Source organism: Lupinus angustifolius, unplaced genomic scaffold (genome assembly GCF_001865875.1).
Source record: "Lupinus angustifolius cultivar Tanjil unplaced genomic scaffold, LupAngTanjil_v1.0 Scaffold_19_35, whole genome shotgun sequence".
Taxonomy (NCBI): Eukaryota; Viridiplantae; Streptophyta; class Magnoliopsida; order Fabales; family Fabaceae; genus Lupinus; species Lupinus angustifolius.
The window spans coordinates 1-16,590 of NW_017719324.1; the positions used below are offsets into that span (position 1 = coordinate 1).

General features: G+C 27.3%; 1 protein-coding gene across 3 annotated transcripts; it reads left to right on the forward strand.

Annotated features, from left to right (window-relative positions):
* Positions 1-12,161: 12,161 nt before the first annotated feature.
* Positions 12,162-14,745, forward strand: LOC109338191 (trihelix transcription factor GT-2-like). Of its 3 annotated transcripts, none has more exons than XM_019575364.1 (3): positions 12,162-12,775; positions 13,074-13,266; positions 13,312-14,745. In XM_019575364.1, exons 1-3 carry the CDS (start codon positions 12,492-12,494, stop codon positions 14,314-14,316), a joined length of 1,482 nt encoding a protein of 493 aa, XP_019430909.1. In that variant the 5' UTR covers positions 12,162-12,491; the 3' UTR covers positions 14,317-14,745. The 3 variants fall into 3 exon arrangements, with proteins under 3 accessions (XP_019430909.1, XP_019430907.1, XP_019430908.1); XM_019575362.1 differs by having other exon boundaries at positions 12,162-12,400; positions 12,457-12,775; positions 13,074-14,745; XM_019575363.1 differs by having other exon boundaries at positions 12,162-12,399; positions 12,473-12,775; positions 13,074-14,745.
* The last annotated feature ends 1,845 nt before the right edge of the window (positions 14,746-16,590 follow it).

Below are 16,590 nucleotides of genomic sequence, written 5' to 3' on the forward strand. Positions count from 1 at the left end.
TTTCATTCCATAATTTAATCTTACGTTTGTCATTTTCCGTCTTGTAGTAATATTGATAATAATTTGATTGATTATGAACTTAAATGCTGTGCATATATTTAACTTAATATTTGAAATAATTTTGGTAATAATTGTGTAACAATATATTGATATTAATTTAATATTTATGAGCAAAATTTGATTTCATTCATTGTAATTTAAAAATGAATAAATGGACAATAAATTAATTTGATTCTAAGAAATTTGCAAGTGAGAATTAATGCACCATTGAAGATTTGGAACAAATAAAAAATAATTAGGATCATTGTGTGTTGAACAATAGGAATGTGGTTTTACATCCGTTCATTCCCTTTCTTATTCATTCATGGTGCTTCATTACATAATTTAATGATAATAATTCAATTAATTATGGACGAATGATATAGTTATATTTTAGTCAAAATGATTATATTTCAATTAATATTTGAAATAATTTTGATAATAATTGTGTAACGATATTGAGCATTAATGTAATATTTATGAGCAAAATTTGATTTCATTCATTGCAATTTAAATGTGAATAAATCGATAATAACTCAATTTGATTCTAAAAAACTATAAGCGAGGATTAATGCATCATTTAAATTTTGTAAAAAAAAATAATAATTAGGATCATTTTGTATTGAACAATAGGAATGTGACTTTACATTTGTTCATTCCATTCCTTATTCATTCACTGTGGTTTATCCCATAATTTAATCTTATGTTTTCCATTTGTCTTCTTATTGTAAAAATAATTTGATATGATTATCTTTCAGTTAAAATTTGAAATAATTTTGTGAATAATTGTGTAATGATACATGATTATTAAATTAATATTTATGAGCAAAATTCGATTTCATTCATTGCAATTTAAATATGAATAAATGGACAATAACTCAATTTGATTCTAAGAAATTTGCAAGTGAGAATTAATGCATCATTGAAGATTTGAAACAAATAAAAAAATAATTCGAATCATTTTGTGTTGAACAATAGGAATGTGGTTTTACATCTGTTCATTCCCTTTCTTATTCATTTATTGTGTTTCATTACATAATTTAATGATAATAATTCAATTGATTATGAACTTGAATGATATTGTTATCTTTTAGTTAAAATGATTATATTTCAGTTAATATTTGAAATAATTTTTATAATAATTGTGTAACGACATTGAGCATTAATGTAATATTTATGAGCAAATTTCATTTTACTCATTGCAATTTAAATGTGAATAAATGGATAATAACTCAATTTGATTCTAAAAATTTATAAGTGAGGATTAATGCATCATTTAAAATTTGTAACAAAAATAATAATAATTATGATCATTTTCTATCAAACAATATGAATGTGACTTTATATTTGTTCATTCCCTTCTGTATTCATTCACTATGTTTTATCCCATAATTTAATCTTATGTTTTTCATTTGTCTTCTTATTGTAATAATAATAATAATTTGATATGATTATCTTTCAGTTAGAATTTGAAATAATTTTATTAATAATTGTGTAATGATACATGATTATTAAGGTAATATTTATTAGCAAAATTCGATTTCATTCATTGCAATTTAAATGTGAATAAATGCACAATAAATCAATTTCTTTCTAAGAAAGTTGCAAGTGATGATAATATATGAGTTAAGATTTGGAACAAAGAAAAATAATTGAGATCATTTTGTTTTTTTACAACTATGCAAATGTCTTGGTAACATGTGCACTCTTTTATTCTATAATTTTATCTTATGTTTTTCGTTTGTTGTCTTATAATTGATAATAATTTTAATTAATTAAAGACTTAAATGCTATGATTATATTTCAGTTAAACTTCAAATAATTTTGATAATAATTGTGTAATGATAGGTCAACATTAATATCATATTCATGAGCATAATCTGATTTCATTGATTCTTCTTAACTCCTCTGTCCTCATTCTTATCAATTGCATCTCAAATTGCCGAAAATCTCTCATCTCATTCATTATTCTTAAACATAAGATTTAACATATATATATATATATGGAGCTACGAACCATACATGATTAGTTATAAGACCAGATTTACTATTCTCACAATTTTTATATGAGAATTGTTCTCATTAAGTAGCTCTATATATATATAAAATCTTAAATAAAATACACATATATGAGTTATATTTTTAAGGAACAAATATATTAAATAAAATACAAATATATTATAACTGTTTTATAACTTACNATATTTTCATAACTTATAATTGGTTGAGAGAGAAAATATATTTTCAAAATAAATGAATCAATATAAAATTAAATGACAAATAAAAATACCTTTTAAAGTGCATTTTTTATTGACGTGTGTTTATTTTGTAGATTTGTTCTTATTTTATAGACCAGTTCTCATTTTCATTAATTTTTTTGTTTATTTTTCGTAGATTTATTTATTTTGTTGTTATACAAAAAGAAATAACAAACTAATTTATAGAAAACCCTCTTTGGGAATCCAAAATACATGAAATATTTAAATACAGACCATTGAATACACTTTATTTATTTTATTTTGTTTCTTACCTTTGTTATTATCATTGCATATATAACAATATTAGTTTATATATTTTGATACTTTGTAACAATAATTATGAAACTCATGATTTTTATGATCAAATATTTATTAATATCATACGAGTTCATATTACTACGATAATAATATTTTGTACTCAATTATATATTATCATGCCTTACTATATATTTGATCATTATGTTGCATAATTTATCAATTTATGGACGATTAATATATTATTATGTCTTACTACGTGACAAAAGTTATGAAGACATTGTGTCGTTACTTTAGAAAACATATCCAATGAAATTAATTCACATTTTTCGTGTTTCTATATATTTCGCTTTATTTTATCAAATTATTACACAATATTACTAATATACATTTAATAATATTCATACTTATGTGCTTCTAAATATTCGTCAAAATCAATGTCTCATGAGAATGCTCGATTAATATGTGATTGTTTAACCATATGAATGAATGCACAGGTAAGATGAATGTTCTTCTTAACCATGTGAATACACAGGTAACATGTGTGTTTCTCAATCATTAGAATGTACATTTAACATGTATTCTTAATCACACGAATGCACGAGTAACATGTGTACTCTTAACCATATGAATGAATGCACGAATAACATGTGTGTTCTTAACTATTAGAATGCAAGGGTAACATGTGTGTTGTTAACCATTATAATGCACGATTAATATGTGTTATTAATCAAACGAATACACGAATAACATATGTGTTATTAAACATATGAATACACGGATAACATGTTTGTTCTTAACCATGTGCCAAAAAATTATTGCTCGTGCAAATACACGGGTAACTTACTAGTATTAATGATAATTTATACCTTAAAATATAACAAATCCCAGGACACAACTTTTTTCTCAAATAAGAATTGCTAATAACTTCTTCTTGATTTATTGTACTATTATTCATTTCCCTTTTTAAATACACTCTTAAACAAACATTTCATATGAAATTCAGACTTATTATATAAAGAGTATAATTATTACTTGGTGATTTTAATTTTATAGAAATTATTTGTAATAGATTTAAAACTTATTAAGGTTAGATTATAATCATATTTAAGATTTATTTAGTTTCATTTTATTAAATTTATTTATTAAATGTTTATATTATTAGTTATTATTTTATTGTTTGTAACGGTTTCTATTTACTATTACTATCGCATAAAAAAAACTATTTGCCATATAACCTAGGACATGTGTCATCACCTTAATAAAAAATTTCCCTCCAAAAAGCTTATATATTCTTCATACATTCTTTTTAATCATCATACACGATTTTCCTATCAAACACATTAAATATCAATGATTTTCTCATCAATGATTTATTTTATACATTCACTATTCATTTTAATCATCATCAATGATTTGCCAATCACGTTAGACATTTTAAATTGAATCCATTCTCACATCTGATTAGCTTCTTCATCACTATTATCCTTTCATATCTCCATCTTCTTCTCTCCCCCCTTTTGTTTCATATTTCACTCTTCTTCTCTCTCATATCTACAATCTAATGTTTCATTCATTGAATTTACTTTGTATCATCACAAAAAACACATGTAGTCATTTCTTATTTTTTAGATATATTCTTATGTTCTTAGATCTGCCAATCATGTTAAACATTTTAAACTGAATCAATTTTCACATCTTAATTACTTTTCCCTCTATATTATCTTTTCATATCCCTATCTTGTTATCTTCCCCTTTCATTTCATATTTCACTCTTCTTCTCTCTCATATCTACAATCCAATGTTTCATTCATCGAATTTACTTTGTCATCATCACAACAACACATGTAGCTATTTCTTATTTTTTTTAGATATGTTGTTATTTTCTAGATCTTTTAATTGATTTTATTTGTTTACTTTTTAGATAATTTTTTATTTTTTTCTTTGGTTTTTGTTGTTTATTATTTCATTGATTTGTTTATTTTGTGGATGTATTCTGATTGATTTCATTATTTTTTAGTTGTGTTCTCCCAATAATCATCTTCATTAGTGTCTGCTTTTCAAGGGTTTCATCCTTAACAATGACCAACCCTAAAAAACTATGGTATGTACTCGATCTCCATTTATATATACATTTACTTAGAAGTTACAATATTGTATTTGATTGTTGTTATTAATCTATTTATGTCCTCATCTTATCTCGCTCTTATTATTTTATCTTTTCATTTGCATTTTGACTCTCTATAAGTTAGTTTTATATCTCTATATGCATCTCTTATTAAAATCTTCATTTTTATTCTCCTTTTCATAACAAATGAATTTGATTTTCTATTAAAATATTTATATTTATACTATCTTCTATATATGAATTGAAGGGGCTGAAGAAAAGACTGAACTAAAAATCATATATTTGTGATAGTTGTCCAAAGAAAATGTTATTTTCATCAAATAACTTTGAATTTCAAAAGTCATTTCATTTCCTCATGTTATAAAATAATATGTCTTTTTTAATTAATAAAAAAAACATAATGTAATTTAAAATGTAAGGAATATAATAACAAAAAAGAGATAATGTGAGGAAATTTGATTAGGATAATAATTAAGATTAAGATTAGTGGTGAAATTTGATTAGAAGATTCCTTTACGTTACCTCATCTATTTATTATTCAGCTATAATTATGCATAAACATCACCTAGAACCAAGGTTATTGGACCGGACCGGATGGTCCGACCGTCACCCGCTTAAATAGACGGTCACATACACCCTGAAAACCGGGAACCCTTTCCAAGTCATTTTGGGCCGTGGGAAAATCGGTCCAACCAAATTAGGCCGGGTAAAACCGGAATAAACTGGTTGGTTAAACCGGCCGGCTATAAGAAATTAAAAAAAAAAACACAATGCAGTAAAAAACATAATTGCACAGTGCACAACAATTCTTCTTGCATTATGCAAAACATGATATTGATAAGTATGTTATTCACGTATTTTAGTTAATTATATATATATATATGATTGTATATGATATTATAATGTTGTATGGTCCGACCAGACGGCCTAACCGGTTAAACCAGTTAGAACCTATATTTGACCTCTTCTGGTTTGATGTTTGGCTCGGGTTTCACAACATTGCCTAGAACATGTGTCATTACCTCAATGAAAATTTTTCCTCCAAAAAACTTATATATTCCTTATACATTCATTTTAATCATCACACATGATTTTCCCATCACACACATTAAATATCAATGATTTTCTAATCTCATCAATTATTTATGTTCTACATTCATTACTCATTTTAATCACCATCAATGATTGTCAATCACGTTAAATATTTTAAACTGAATCCATTTTCACATATGACTTGTTTCTCTCTCTATTATTCTATCATATCTCCATCTTCTTCAATCCTCTTTCATTTCATATTTCACTTTTCTGTCTCACATATCTACAATTTAATGTTTCATTCATCGAATTTACTTTATTCTCATCATAAAAATACGTGTAGCCATTTCTTATGTTTTAGATATGTTCTTGTGTTCTAATCTTTTTAATTGACTTTTTGTTTATTTTGTAGATAAATTGTTATTTATTGTTTTTGTTGTTTATTATTCGTTTGATTTGTTTATTTTGTAGATGTGTTCTGATTGATTTCATTATTTTGTATATTTGTTCTTCCAATAATCATCTTTGTTAGTGTTTGATTTTCAAGGATTTCATCCTTAACAATGACCAAACCTAAAAAACTATGGTATGTACTCGATCTCAACAATATTGTATTTGTTTGTTTGTTGTTATTAATCTATTTATCTCACCATCTTATCTCGCTCTTATCATTTTATCTCTTCATTTAGAGCTTGACTCTCTGCACGTTAGTTTTATGTTTCTCTATGCATCTCTTATTAAAATCTTCAATTTTATTTTTCATTTAACAACAAATGAATTTGATTTTCTATTAAAATATTTACATGTCTATAATCTTCTATATATGAATTGAAGGGGCTGATGAAAAAACTAAACTAGATATCATATATTTGTCATAGCGGTCCAAAGAATAGACTATTTTGATCAAATAAAATTTGAATTTCAAAAGTCATTTCCTTTCCTCATGTTATAAAATAATGTCTTTGTTAATTGATAAACAAGACATAAGATAATTTAAAATGTAAGGAATACAATAATAAAAAATAGTTAAGGTGCGGTAATTTGATTAGGATAATAATGATAATAATTAGGATTAAGATTACTGGTGAAATTTGATTAGAAGATTCCCTTATATTACCTCATCTATTTATTATACAGCTACAATTATGCATAATTTATTTTCATCTCTTTACTATTTCACCTATTATTTCGTATTTTTCATAATGAAGGAGTAAGAAAGAAACCCTAAAAAAATGGAGTATGAGAGTTTAAAGGTGAATGATCTAATAGAAGTGAGATATGAGAGTATGTAATAAATTGTAACGAAATAATTCGTTTTAATCATATTATTCTTCTACCTATATTTATCGCTTAAGAAAAAAAAATATCATTTGATTTAATTGTGATAATGAATAGTTTCTTCTGGGTATAATCTATTAAAATCAGTCATAAAATATACATAAATTTTTAGCATTTTAAATTTGTAATATATATTTGATTTATGTTTGTTTGAATTATTTATAATCTACATTGTTGAATTTTGAATGAATTGATTTATTCATTCCTTAATTGATTAACCATGGTTGTAATGTTTCCATAAAATTAGGAATTTCGTGATATCGTTTGAGTTTTTTTTACTTTAAATTGCGAAATTATGGTTTAACATGATCTTCAATCAAATTTCACATATTACAATCATTTAGGAATTGATTTCGTGAAATTTACGATTATTCGTTCAAATCCCAATTTTTGTTTTCTGTCATTGATACTTCAGAATTCACTTGAGAAATCAATTAACTCGAATTTATTTTGAATAATCAATTTGCCAAGCAATTAGAAATTGATATTTTGACATTTTAGTGAATTCAACAATTAATATTAATTACTCAATCATTAATGCATGTTTTACATTATTTATTTGGACTTAAGAGATATAAACCCCTAGCTATTATGCTATATTTGTTTTTACCTTATATTCGTGATCGTATTTTATAGAATATAATTACAACAATCTACTATCTATTACCTATATATGAATTGACTATATATGTATTGATTGAAACGGTCTAATTATAAAATTAGACACTTTTAAATTTTGACACTTAGATTTGAAAGATGATATTTTGTCAAAAGTCATTCTCAATCTTCTTTTCAAAAGTAACAGATATTTGATTTATGTTTGTTTGAATTATTTCTATACTATATTGGTTAATTTTGATGTTTTGTAATAGAGTCTCTAAAAAACATTTCTTGCAAATATCACAATAATTATTCTTCAAGATATCAATTTTTTTAAGGTAAGCAATAATGCAATGTTAATATATTGAGTTATCCACAACATATGAATTTAATAATGCATATGAATAAACTTAATTCAAAGAATAAAAATATTAATTCAAATATGTATATTATAAAAGTGACAGTTTTAATAGGAAAATATGTATAGTAAAATATCACAATTATATAGAAAATGTAACTTCCAAATAATAGAAATGAATCTTTAGTTTTTGAATTATTAGCTAAAACATAATCAAACCAAATAACATTTAATTATATTATATTTAAATGCTAAAAATATATTCAAATATTTATACATAATGAACATCAATCTAAAATAAAACATAAGCATTCAAGAATATAGAGGTGAGATATTATCCAATACAATTTGAATTTTATTTATTGAGTTATTTTAGAATCAAATATTTTCTATAATCATACTTTCAACAAATTAATGCTTATGCAAATGCATATATAAATGTAAATATTGTACATATAACCTGAAAAACCAATGTTAATATTGCAAGTATATGAATGCATCATTCTAAAATAATAAAAAGAATCCAAAATAAAAACAATGATTAACATTCCAATAATAACCATTAGGGTTTAGGGTTTAATCAAAACTTAGGTACAATTGCAAAATATTAATCCTTATCAAACCATAGGAAATCAATAAATTTATCTTTACTTATAACAAAAAGAAGCATTGCAAAATTATTTAAGGATGAATTTTTGAAGTTAGAAAATATATGTTGTCTAGAACTGGGTTACTGTGACTAAATTAGGTACAACTTATACAATTATTTGATCTCAATCCAGAGAATTAGTAATAACACAATTAAATAGAGATATAAACTTCTAAAGATAGAAAACACAAACTATACAAAACACATTTATTGTAATTAAATAGGTTGTAACTTAATTATTAGCACTTTGATGTTAAACTATGCATAAGGGACAATCATTTAGACAAATTATATATTCTCGAAAAATAGTTACACTCAAACAATTTACAAAAGGAAGATTTTATATACATTTGAAGTTAAAAATTTAACACAATTTAATTTTCACGAACTCACATGTAAGACTTTCTATCACATTAACATTTTGTCTACCTTCCTCACAATTATGTAACGGTTAAGGAATTTAACGTTATAAAAATTACAAATATTTTTTGGGTTACACATTTTTCAAATGAGAAAAATTTAGATAAAAACAATATAATACTAAAAATAACATCTATACTACTTATAAAGGGAAAACCCAAAATAACCACCCACTATGGTGTAATTTGTGGTTCTCCCTATTTTGCCCTCACTATTTTCTAAATTTTACCAAAAAATCATATATAACCCAATGTTCCTCTCCACCTAATATATGTTGCATATTATTTGGTTAACTATTTCTTCTTCTTACATTATGTCTATCAGAAAATTGAACATTACACCAATCGAATAAATTCAACTGTAGATTACAAATATTTAACACAAAATATTATATTTGACATTTATATACATTATAAACGATAGGAAAGCGGGTTGGCAGGCACGACAGTGCCTGTCAACACGCTAGTATAAATAAAAATAAAAGAATAACTCAAGATATTACTTTTATTTTATGTAGTTTAGTTTACGATTTAGTTTTTATGCATTATCAATATAATTTTTTTCCCTCTAACACCTAATTGTACAATATTATATATATATACGATTTTTAAAGTAATTATTGTGAAAGCAAAAAAATATAATAGTTCAATACATGATTTATTAACATTATAAAATATATGTACATTATTTGTGCATTATGCATAAATAAAGAAGTGACCCGTACAAGTGCACGGGTATACTGCTAGTTTGTTTATATAATAAATTACTTGAAATGTCTCATATTTGAGTTTGATCAATCTTTATCATCATAACTTTCTATAAAAAAGATATTTTATCCTCTATTTACGGTATAATTCTTCATTATCTAATTACATTAGTAATAAAACATTTTTTCTCATCAAAAAATTTAATTTTTTTTGCTAATTCTACTCAGTATCTCATACCATATTAATCTAAAAGTATACTATATGTCTTACTTCTTTCTTTCTTCCCTCTCTCTTTCTTCCCTCTCTCTTTCTCACTTCTCTCTCATTTTCTTCCCTTCAATCAAAGAAGTCATAGAGGTTAACATTGTTTTCTCTAATTGAGTACTAAATTTAATCCCTCCCTTCCCCGTGAAATGTTTGAAAAATATTAATAAATGAATGTGAAAAGGTGATAGAGAGGAAAAGAAAGTTGAAGAAAAGGACAAGACTGAAACACGCGTGAAAGAATTAGGATGCATGTAATGGTTTACGCAAATGATAAATCTACCCTACTACGATAGATATGCCTGTCGTTTTCCATCTTAACATGGATAACATTTTTCAAAACTAAACCCCAAATTTCTTCAACCAAAAAAAATAAGAACGGGTTAACGTTAAGAACATATACCACACCGATAGATTGGACTCATCAAATGATAGTTCCCAATATTCTACAACGTCTTTCCGTGTCTGCTTAGTTTCAATTTCATCTAAACTTCCTTTGCTTCGTAAATTAGTGGCCTTCATAAGGTAACAACAAAAACAAAGACTTCTCCCTTTCACAATATTGATTTGTGGTAGAGTAAAAATTTATATACAGTTAATGCATAATCAACCATTCATTCATTTGTATTATTTTTATTTAAAAGTCAATAATAATTAAAAATGAATGATGAATAATGCAAAAAACTCTTTATCTATCGGTACATACATATTTTCTCTCTATAATTTAACTTTCAGCTCGTCACCATTTTTTTTACCGACAAAAATGTGGAAGTCGCAAATTTAAGTAAACTGTATGTGGGGTAAAGCCAGAAACGTGCAAAAGAAGAATGTGGGCCTTCTCCTACGAACCATGCTCCGCTACCACACGATAAAAGAAACCTACTTTTGCTGCGGCCTCAATTGCCAAGTGTCCTTATCCTTCCACCACCACATTCACATTACTTTATAGGGAGGCACCGTCCCAAAGCTTATATCATTCTATGTGCCCTTATTTTTTTTTATTAATTAAAAAGTAAAACATCAATTTAACCTATATTAACTTTTTATTTTCTGATAAATAAAATGGTAAACATTTTGGTATAGAGTTTTATTCTTACTTTGACCTCTCCATTTTATCCAAGCAGGGATCTTATGAAAAGTATATAACCATAATTATACATATGGAGAAAGACAATAAAAAAGCCAAGCCACTAATATTGACCGTGGCTGTCAAATTTAATTTGGCTCCCTAGTCCCTAGTTGCTAAGGTCACACTTAGAAAAATGGCAAATATTATAATGACCCACCAACCAATCATTCATCGCCGGGTTGATAAGTGTAGCTGGATGGAATCTTATCATCTGAAATGGAAAAAAAGTTAAAATCTAGAATTTGCCAGGAAGAGTGTAATTACTATTGATAATTGGTTTAACCATGTGTTCTCTATCTAAGGACATTGATCTCAAGCTCTTCCTTCCAAATAATAAGGAATGAAACTCATTGTATATTATCAACAGGAATAATTATAGTTGGTTAAATGACATTAAAACATACAAATTTGATCCATTTCCATGTTTCATTCTGTTTATTTATAATTTTTTTAAATAAATTATGATGTAATATTATTTTAATACTGAAAAATTATAATCTAATCTGATTTATTCAACTTTATAAACATCAAAGTTTTAATTGATTTTTTATCTTCAACTACTTTATTTAATTTCTTTTTTATTTTATTATATGTATTTTTTATTTTTTAATTATTGAACAATGCCTATAGACCATTCGTATACCTCTTAGCTCATTTTAAAATAATTAAAGTACTAAATTTTGTCCATTAGTATAATATGTGCATGTTAGGCCCGTTTAAATTTTTGCAGGTATTTGTTGATATTAGTAGGGAAGGCACATTTTACCATTTATATACATTCCCTCCAATTTATTGATGGACTTGATAGGTTTTTTACTATTGGTTTAAGTTATTTTAAACTATATTTAACTTAATCAATTTAAAAGAAAATAATTTATCTACATTCATTTATGAACGGTGTAAAAATATTATCTTCCTAACCACAGATAAATATTAAAATGCCATACCAGACATATTTTTGGAGTCTCATGAAAATGGAATCATTCACATTCCGGCCTCTTTCTATCCTAAAATAATATATCCCCTTGGTTCTTCTCCAATCTCCATTGTAATAATAAACCTTTGTTTAAGTTGGCCATAATTTTTCTTATGGTGTATGGGTAGAAGTAGAACTATAGAATAATAGAACTGTGACTAGGTGAGGCCACAAAACACAAAAACTCCTCTCAAATTAAATTCAAAACACCCTTTATCAAAATTTACTTCACCTTTATTTCAAATTTCACCACACTTTATTTTCGTTAGCCCCCAACCAACCTTATACATACATATATAGTTTCTACATCCTTCAGCTGTAATTCGGTGAAACTGATGCAGGAAAACTCAACTTTACCGGAAGAAAATCCCAATCACATGGAGAACAACCTTCAGCAGCAGGTAAGGGAAACTGACACAAGTGGTGGTTGGCCAGTAGTCTCAGTCTCCGATGGGTTCAAAGCGGAGGAGCACGGCGGAGAAGAAGACGGTGACCGCAATTCCACCGCCAACCGCTGGCCTCGTGAGGAAACAATGGCCTTGCTCAAGATAAGGTCTGAAATGGACACTGCCTTCAGAGATATCAACCCTAAAGCCCCTCTTTGGGAACAAGTCTCTAGGTAAATACTTCAATTTTTTTGTTCTTTTCACTTTGGTCATTCACTCCGACAAGTTCTTGCAACATCTAATAGTTCTGTTTACTTTCTAGACATGAATAAGTATATTTTCCTATGGTGCAACAATTTTTTTCTAATTAGTTTTTGAAATTAAATTTTCATTCCTTCATATACCACTAATGGTATATAGTTATAAATTTATATAATATATAGTCCTTAGTAGTTATGTGTATGTTTATGACTACCTTATGTTGGACAATTGAAGTGTAATAATGTGATGATTTTGGAACTAATGGTTCAGGAAATTATTGGAGCTAGGATATCATAGGAATGCTAAGAAGTGCAAAGAGAAGTTTGAGAATATTTACAAGTACCATAGGAGGACCAAGGAAGGTCGTTTTGGAAAATCTAATAGCAAGAATTATAGATTTTTTGAGCAATTGGAAGCTTTGGATAATAACCCACTTCCTTCTCCTCCTTGTTCTTCTTTATTAGATGGACAAGTAGGAAAAGTAACAGAAGCATATGTTGTACCCAACGATGTTATCAAAGATGCAGTTCCTTGTTCTATTAGGTTCCCTAATGGAAACATGGTCAACGTTGACCATAATAACTCTAGTTCAACCAATTCCTCTGAAGGGTCAAGGGAAGAGAAAAAGAAGAGGTTGACTCAGTTTTTTGAAGGGATGATGAGGGAAGTGACGGAGAATCAAGAAAGATTGCAGAGAAAGTTGATGGAGGTGTTGGAAAAGTGTGAGAAGGAACGAAAGGCGCGAGAGGAAGCATGGAAGGTTGAAGAGTTGGCGAGGGTTAAGAGAGAGCGTGAGGTTCTTGCTCAAGAAAGGGCAATTTCTGCAGCAAAATATGAAGCAGTGCTTGTTCTTTTGAAAAAGTTCACAGAAAATGCTGGCACAGTGGTGCACTTACCTGAGACAATCATGGTGACAAATGAGAAAGAAAATAACAACCATATGCAAGAAAATGTTAATAATGGAGGGAGTGTGGTGCATAAGGGTAAGGATAAGGAAGAATGTGGAAATGTTAGTGTTGGAAGTTTCATGCAGATGAGTTCATCAAGATGGCCTAAAGACGAAGTAGAAGCTTTGATTAAATTGAGGACAGAGATGGATTTACAGTGTCAAGGTAATGGATCTAAGGTACCTCTTTGGGAGGAGATTTCTTCTGCAATGAAAAGCATTGGGTATGATAGAAGTGCAAAGAGATGCAAAGAGAAATGGGAGAACATAAACAAGTATTTCAAGAGGATGAAGGAGAAGAATAAGAGGAAGCCTGAGGATTCAAAAACATGCCCTTATTATCATCATCTTGAAGCTTTGTACTGTAATAATAACAAGAAGCCTAAGAAGGTGGATGAATCAGGTGGCAGTTCTAGCAATGAGTTGAGACCTGAGGAGTTGTTGTTGCATATTATGGGTAGTCAAGAAGAGAGACCACAACAACTAGAGTCATCATCTGAAGATGGTGAGAGAGAGAATGTGGATGATCAAAACCAGAATGGTCCTTCCATAGCAATCATGGGTTGAAACCTTGAAATTTGAAGAGACTACTCAAATATTGAAACTTCATATGTCACAGCCAATGTGGGGTTTGATCTTTAGTCTTTTCAATGGTTCATTCAAACTTGGGCCAGTGAGGGTTGTGAGGGTTGGATTACTGTCATCAAGAAGAGGTGTACTTCTAAATGGAAGTAAGATTGTCTTGCTATTCTTGGTATAATACAGTACAAACTAATCTCATGGGTAGTGACTTTTGTATGTACTATATATACTACACATTATATCTTCCATCAGTTATGTTGGGTGAAAAAGTTACAATTAAAAGATGAACAGAGTAAAAAAGAATAGTCTTGGGAGTGTAATTCAATATTATAAATTTTTCCTAGAAGTTTGTAAACCCATGTGCATGTGTGCTCAGGTGGGAAATGAATGAATCAGCTTGTTTGTGGCAATAAAGAAAGATGTGCTATTTAAATAGTTTAAACATAAGATTTTTTCTTAAGGTATCCATTCAATTATTATAAGGTAAATGACTAATCTTATTGGGGTTTGTGGATAATTCTCCCATAATTGTTTTTTTAAGAATTTGAATTTGAGCAGCACGGGATACATTGAGATCTAGCTTCCCTAACATTAAATCATAAATTGTTGGTACTTTAAATACAAGGGTTATGTTGACGAGAGACTTAAGAATAAGGAGTTAAAATAAGGAAAATGTATAAAGGAAACTAATTCCATCAGTTCTTGAAGATTTATCTCTTGTGAAAGCTCTATTTGGTTATCCTTGATCTTAAGGATTTAGGTTAAGACTTTTCTAAATATAATATAAAATGATTATATATGTTCATCTTAGATTTATATAGAACTTTTTATTATATTTTGGGAAATATTAATAAGTGTCATAAATATATTATTTTTTAAAAGAGTTAAATAAGGTTTTAACATTTCGAGAAATACTTAACTTACTTGTCCAACACTTGTTAAGAGAGACAATTACATAATTTAAAAGGATTAGTTCTTTACTAAAAAGAATGAAAAATACATTTAATAGTATAAAAAGAATTATTTGTCAACACTAATTTCTTTCTTTAATATTTAAACAATATTCTTAACAATACACAATATCATGAATTGTACTGTGATATTATAAATATAAAGAGGAGATAGTGGCTATGAAAGTGTATCTTTTGTTTTTAAAAAGGCCAGGGAATGGATGATTACATGGCAATGGAGCAAAGCCATGTGCATATTTGCTTTTACATCTTAGCGAAACTTAAATTATAGTTCTACACGCTTTCTTTTTTTTGGTAAATGTACACTCACTAAGGCATTATTATCTTTGTACAGCATTATGATGCTTGGGTGTTGAACGTTATACTAATAGAGATTGGCATCTAGAATTATTGTAGGACTGTTTGGGAATTTTATGCATACTAACCGGCAAATCGGTCATTAGCATACTGAATTGAGTTCTCTCAAATGAAAATAAAACACTGTCCAATCCACAAAAACTTATGTATTACTATGTCATTCATCTTATCTATTATTGTAAGTGAAATTTGTTTGGTTTAATTTAATGTTGTTTACAATTCATATAAAAAATTGAGTAGTTAATATAATAAAAATATTGGGATAGGACTTTATTATTTATATATTTCTATCCAAGTAATAAAACATACAATACATAGTTAAATAATAATTCATTCAACATCATTTCTTTCTAATATGATTAGTGTTCTACTCAATACTTAATGAAATGATTTTTAATAAGATTAGATGTTAAAAGTAACTTGTCAATACAATTATATTCTTAGAAGTTATACTCTAAACATGAGACATTTTAAATTGAATTAGATAATATTGAAAGTGTAAAGTGTCAAAGATAGCACTAGCAATTCTTTGCCTATGTTTTGATGAAGACAATGTTCTATTAAAGCTTGAAAATGACCCAACAATCAACATGCCTTATGCTCATTTGGTCATATCTAGACTAAGATACAATTAGAGTTATTATTCCAAGTAATCTGAGATGTGTGCCGTAGTAAGTGAGTATAGGTGAGGTGAACCTAGGTGCTAGTCTCTCAAGCCATCTTAATTGTCATATCATATCCATGAGACATATCATGTAGTTAATTGTATGTTCATGCATTAATCATACATGTTATATGTTTATATTAGGCATAATATAATGGTTAGAACATGTATATATGTTGTGCATAACATATGAGAAGTTTACCTTTTGAAACATGTACTTTAATGTGTCAGTTAATCGATTAACGCGGTGACTTAATCGATTAACTC

Excerpts from the sequence above, each read along its gene's own strand:
- LOC109338191 (XM_019575362.1), top strand. The coding sequence starts at position 12,492 with ATGCAGGAAAACTCAACTTTACCGGAAGAAAATCCCAATCACATGGAG. Across the intron at positions 12,776-13,073 it reads CTTTGGGAACAAGTCTCTAG|GAAATTATTGGAGCTAGGAT; the intron begins GTAAATACTTCA and ends CTAATGGTTCAG.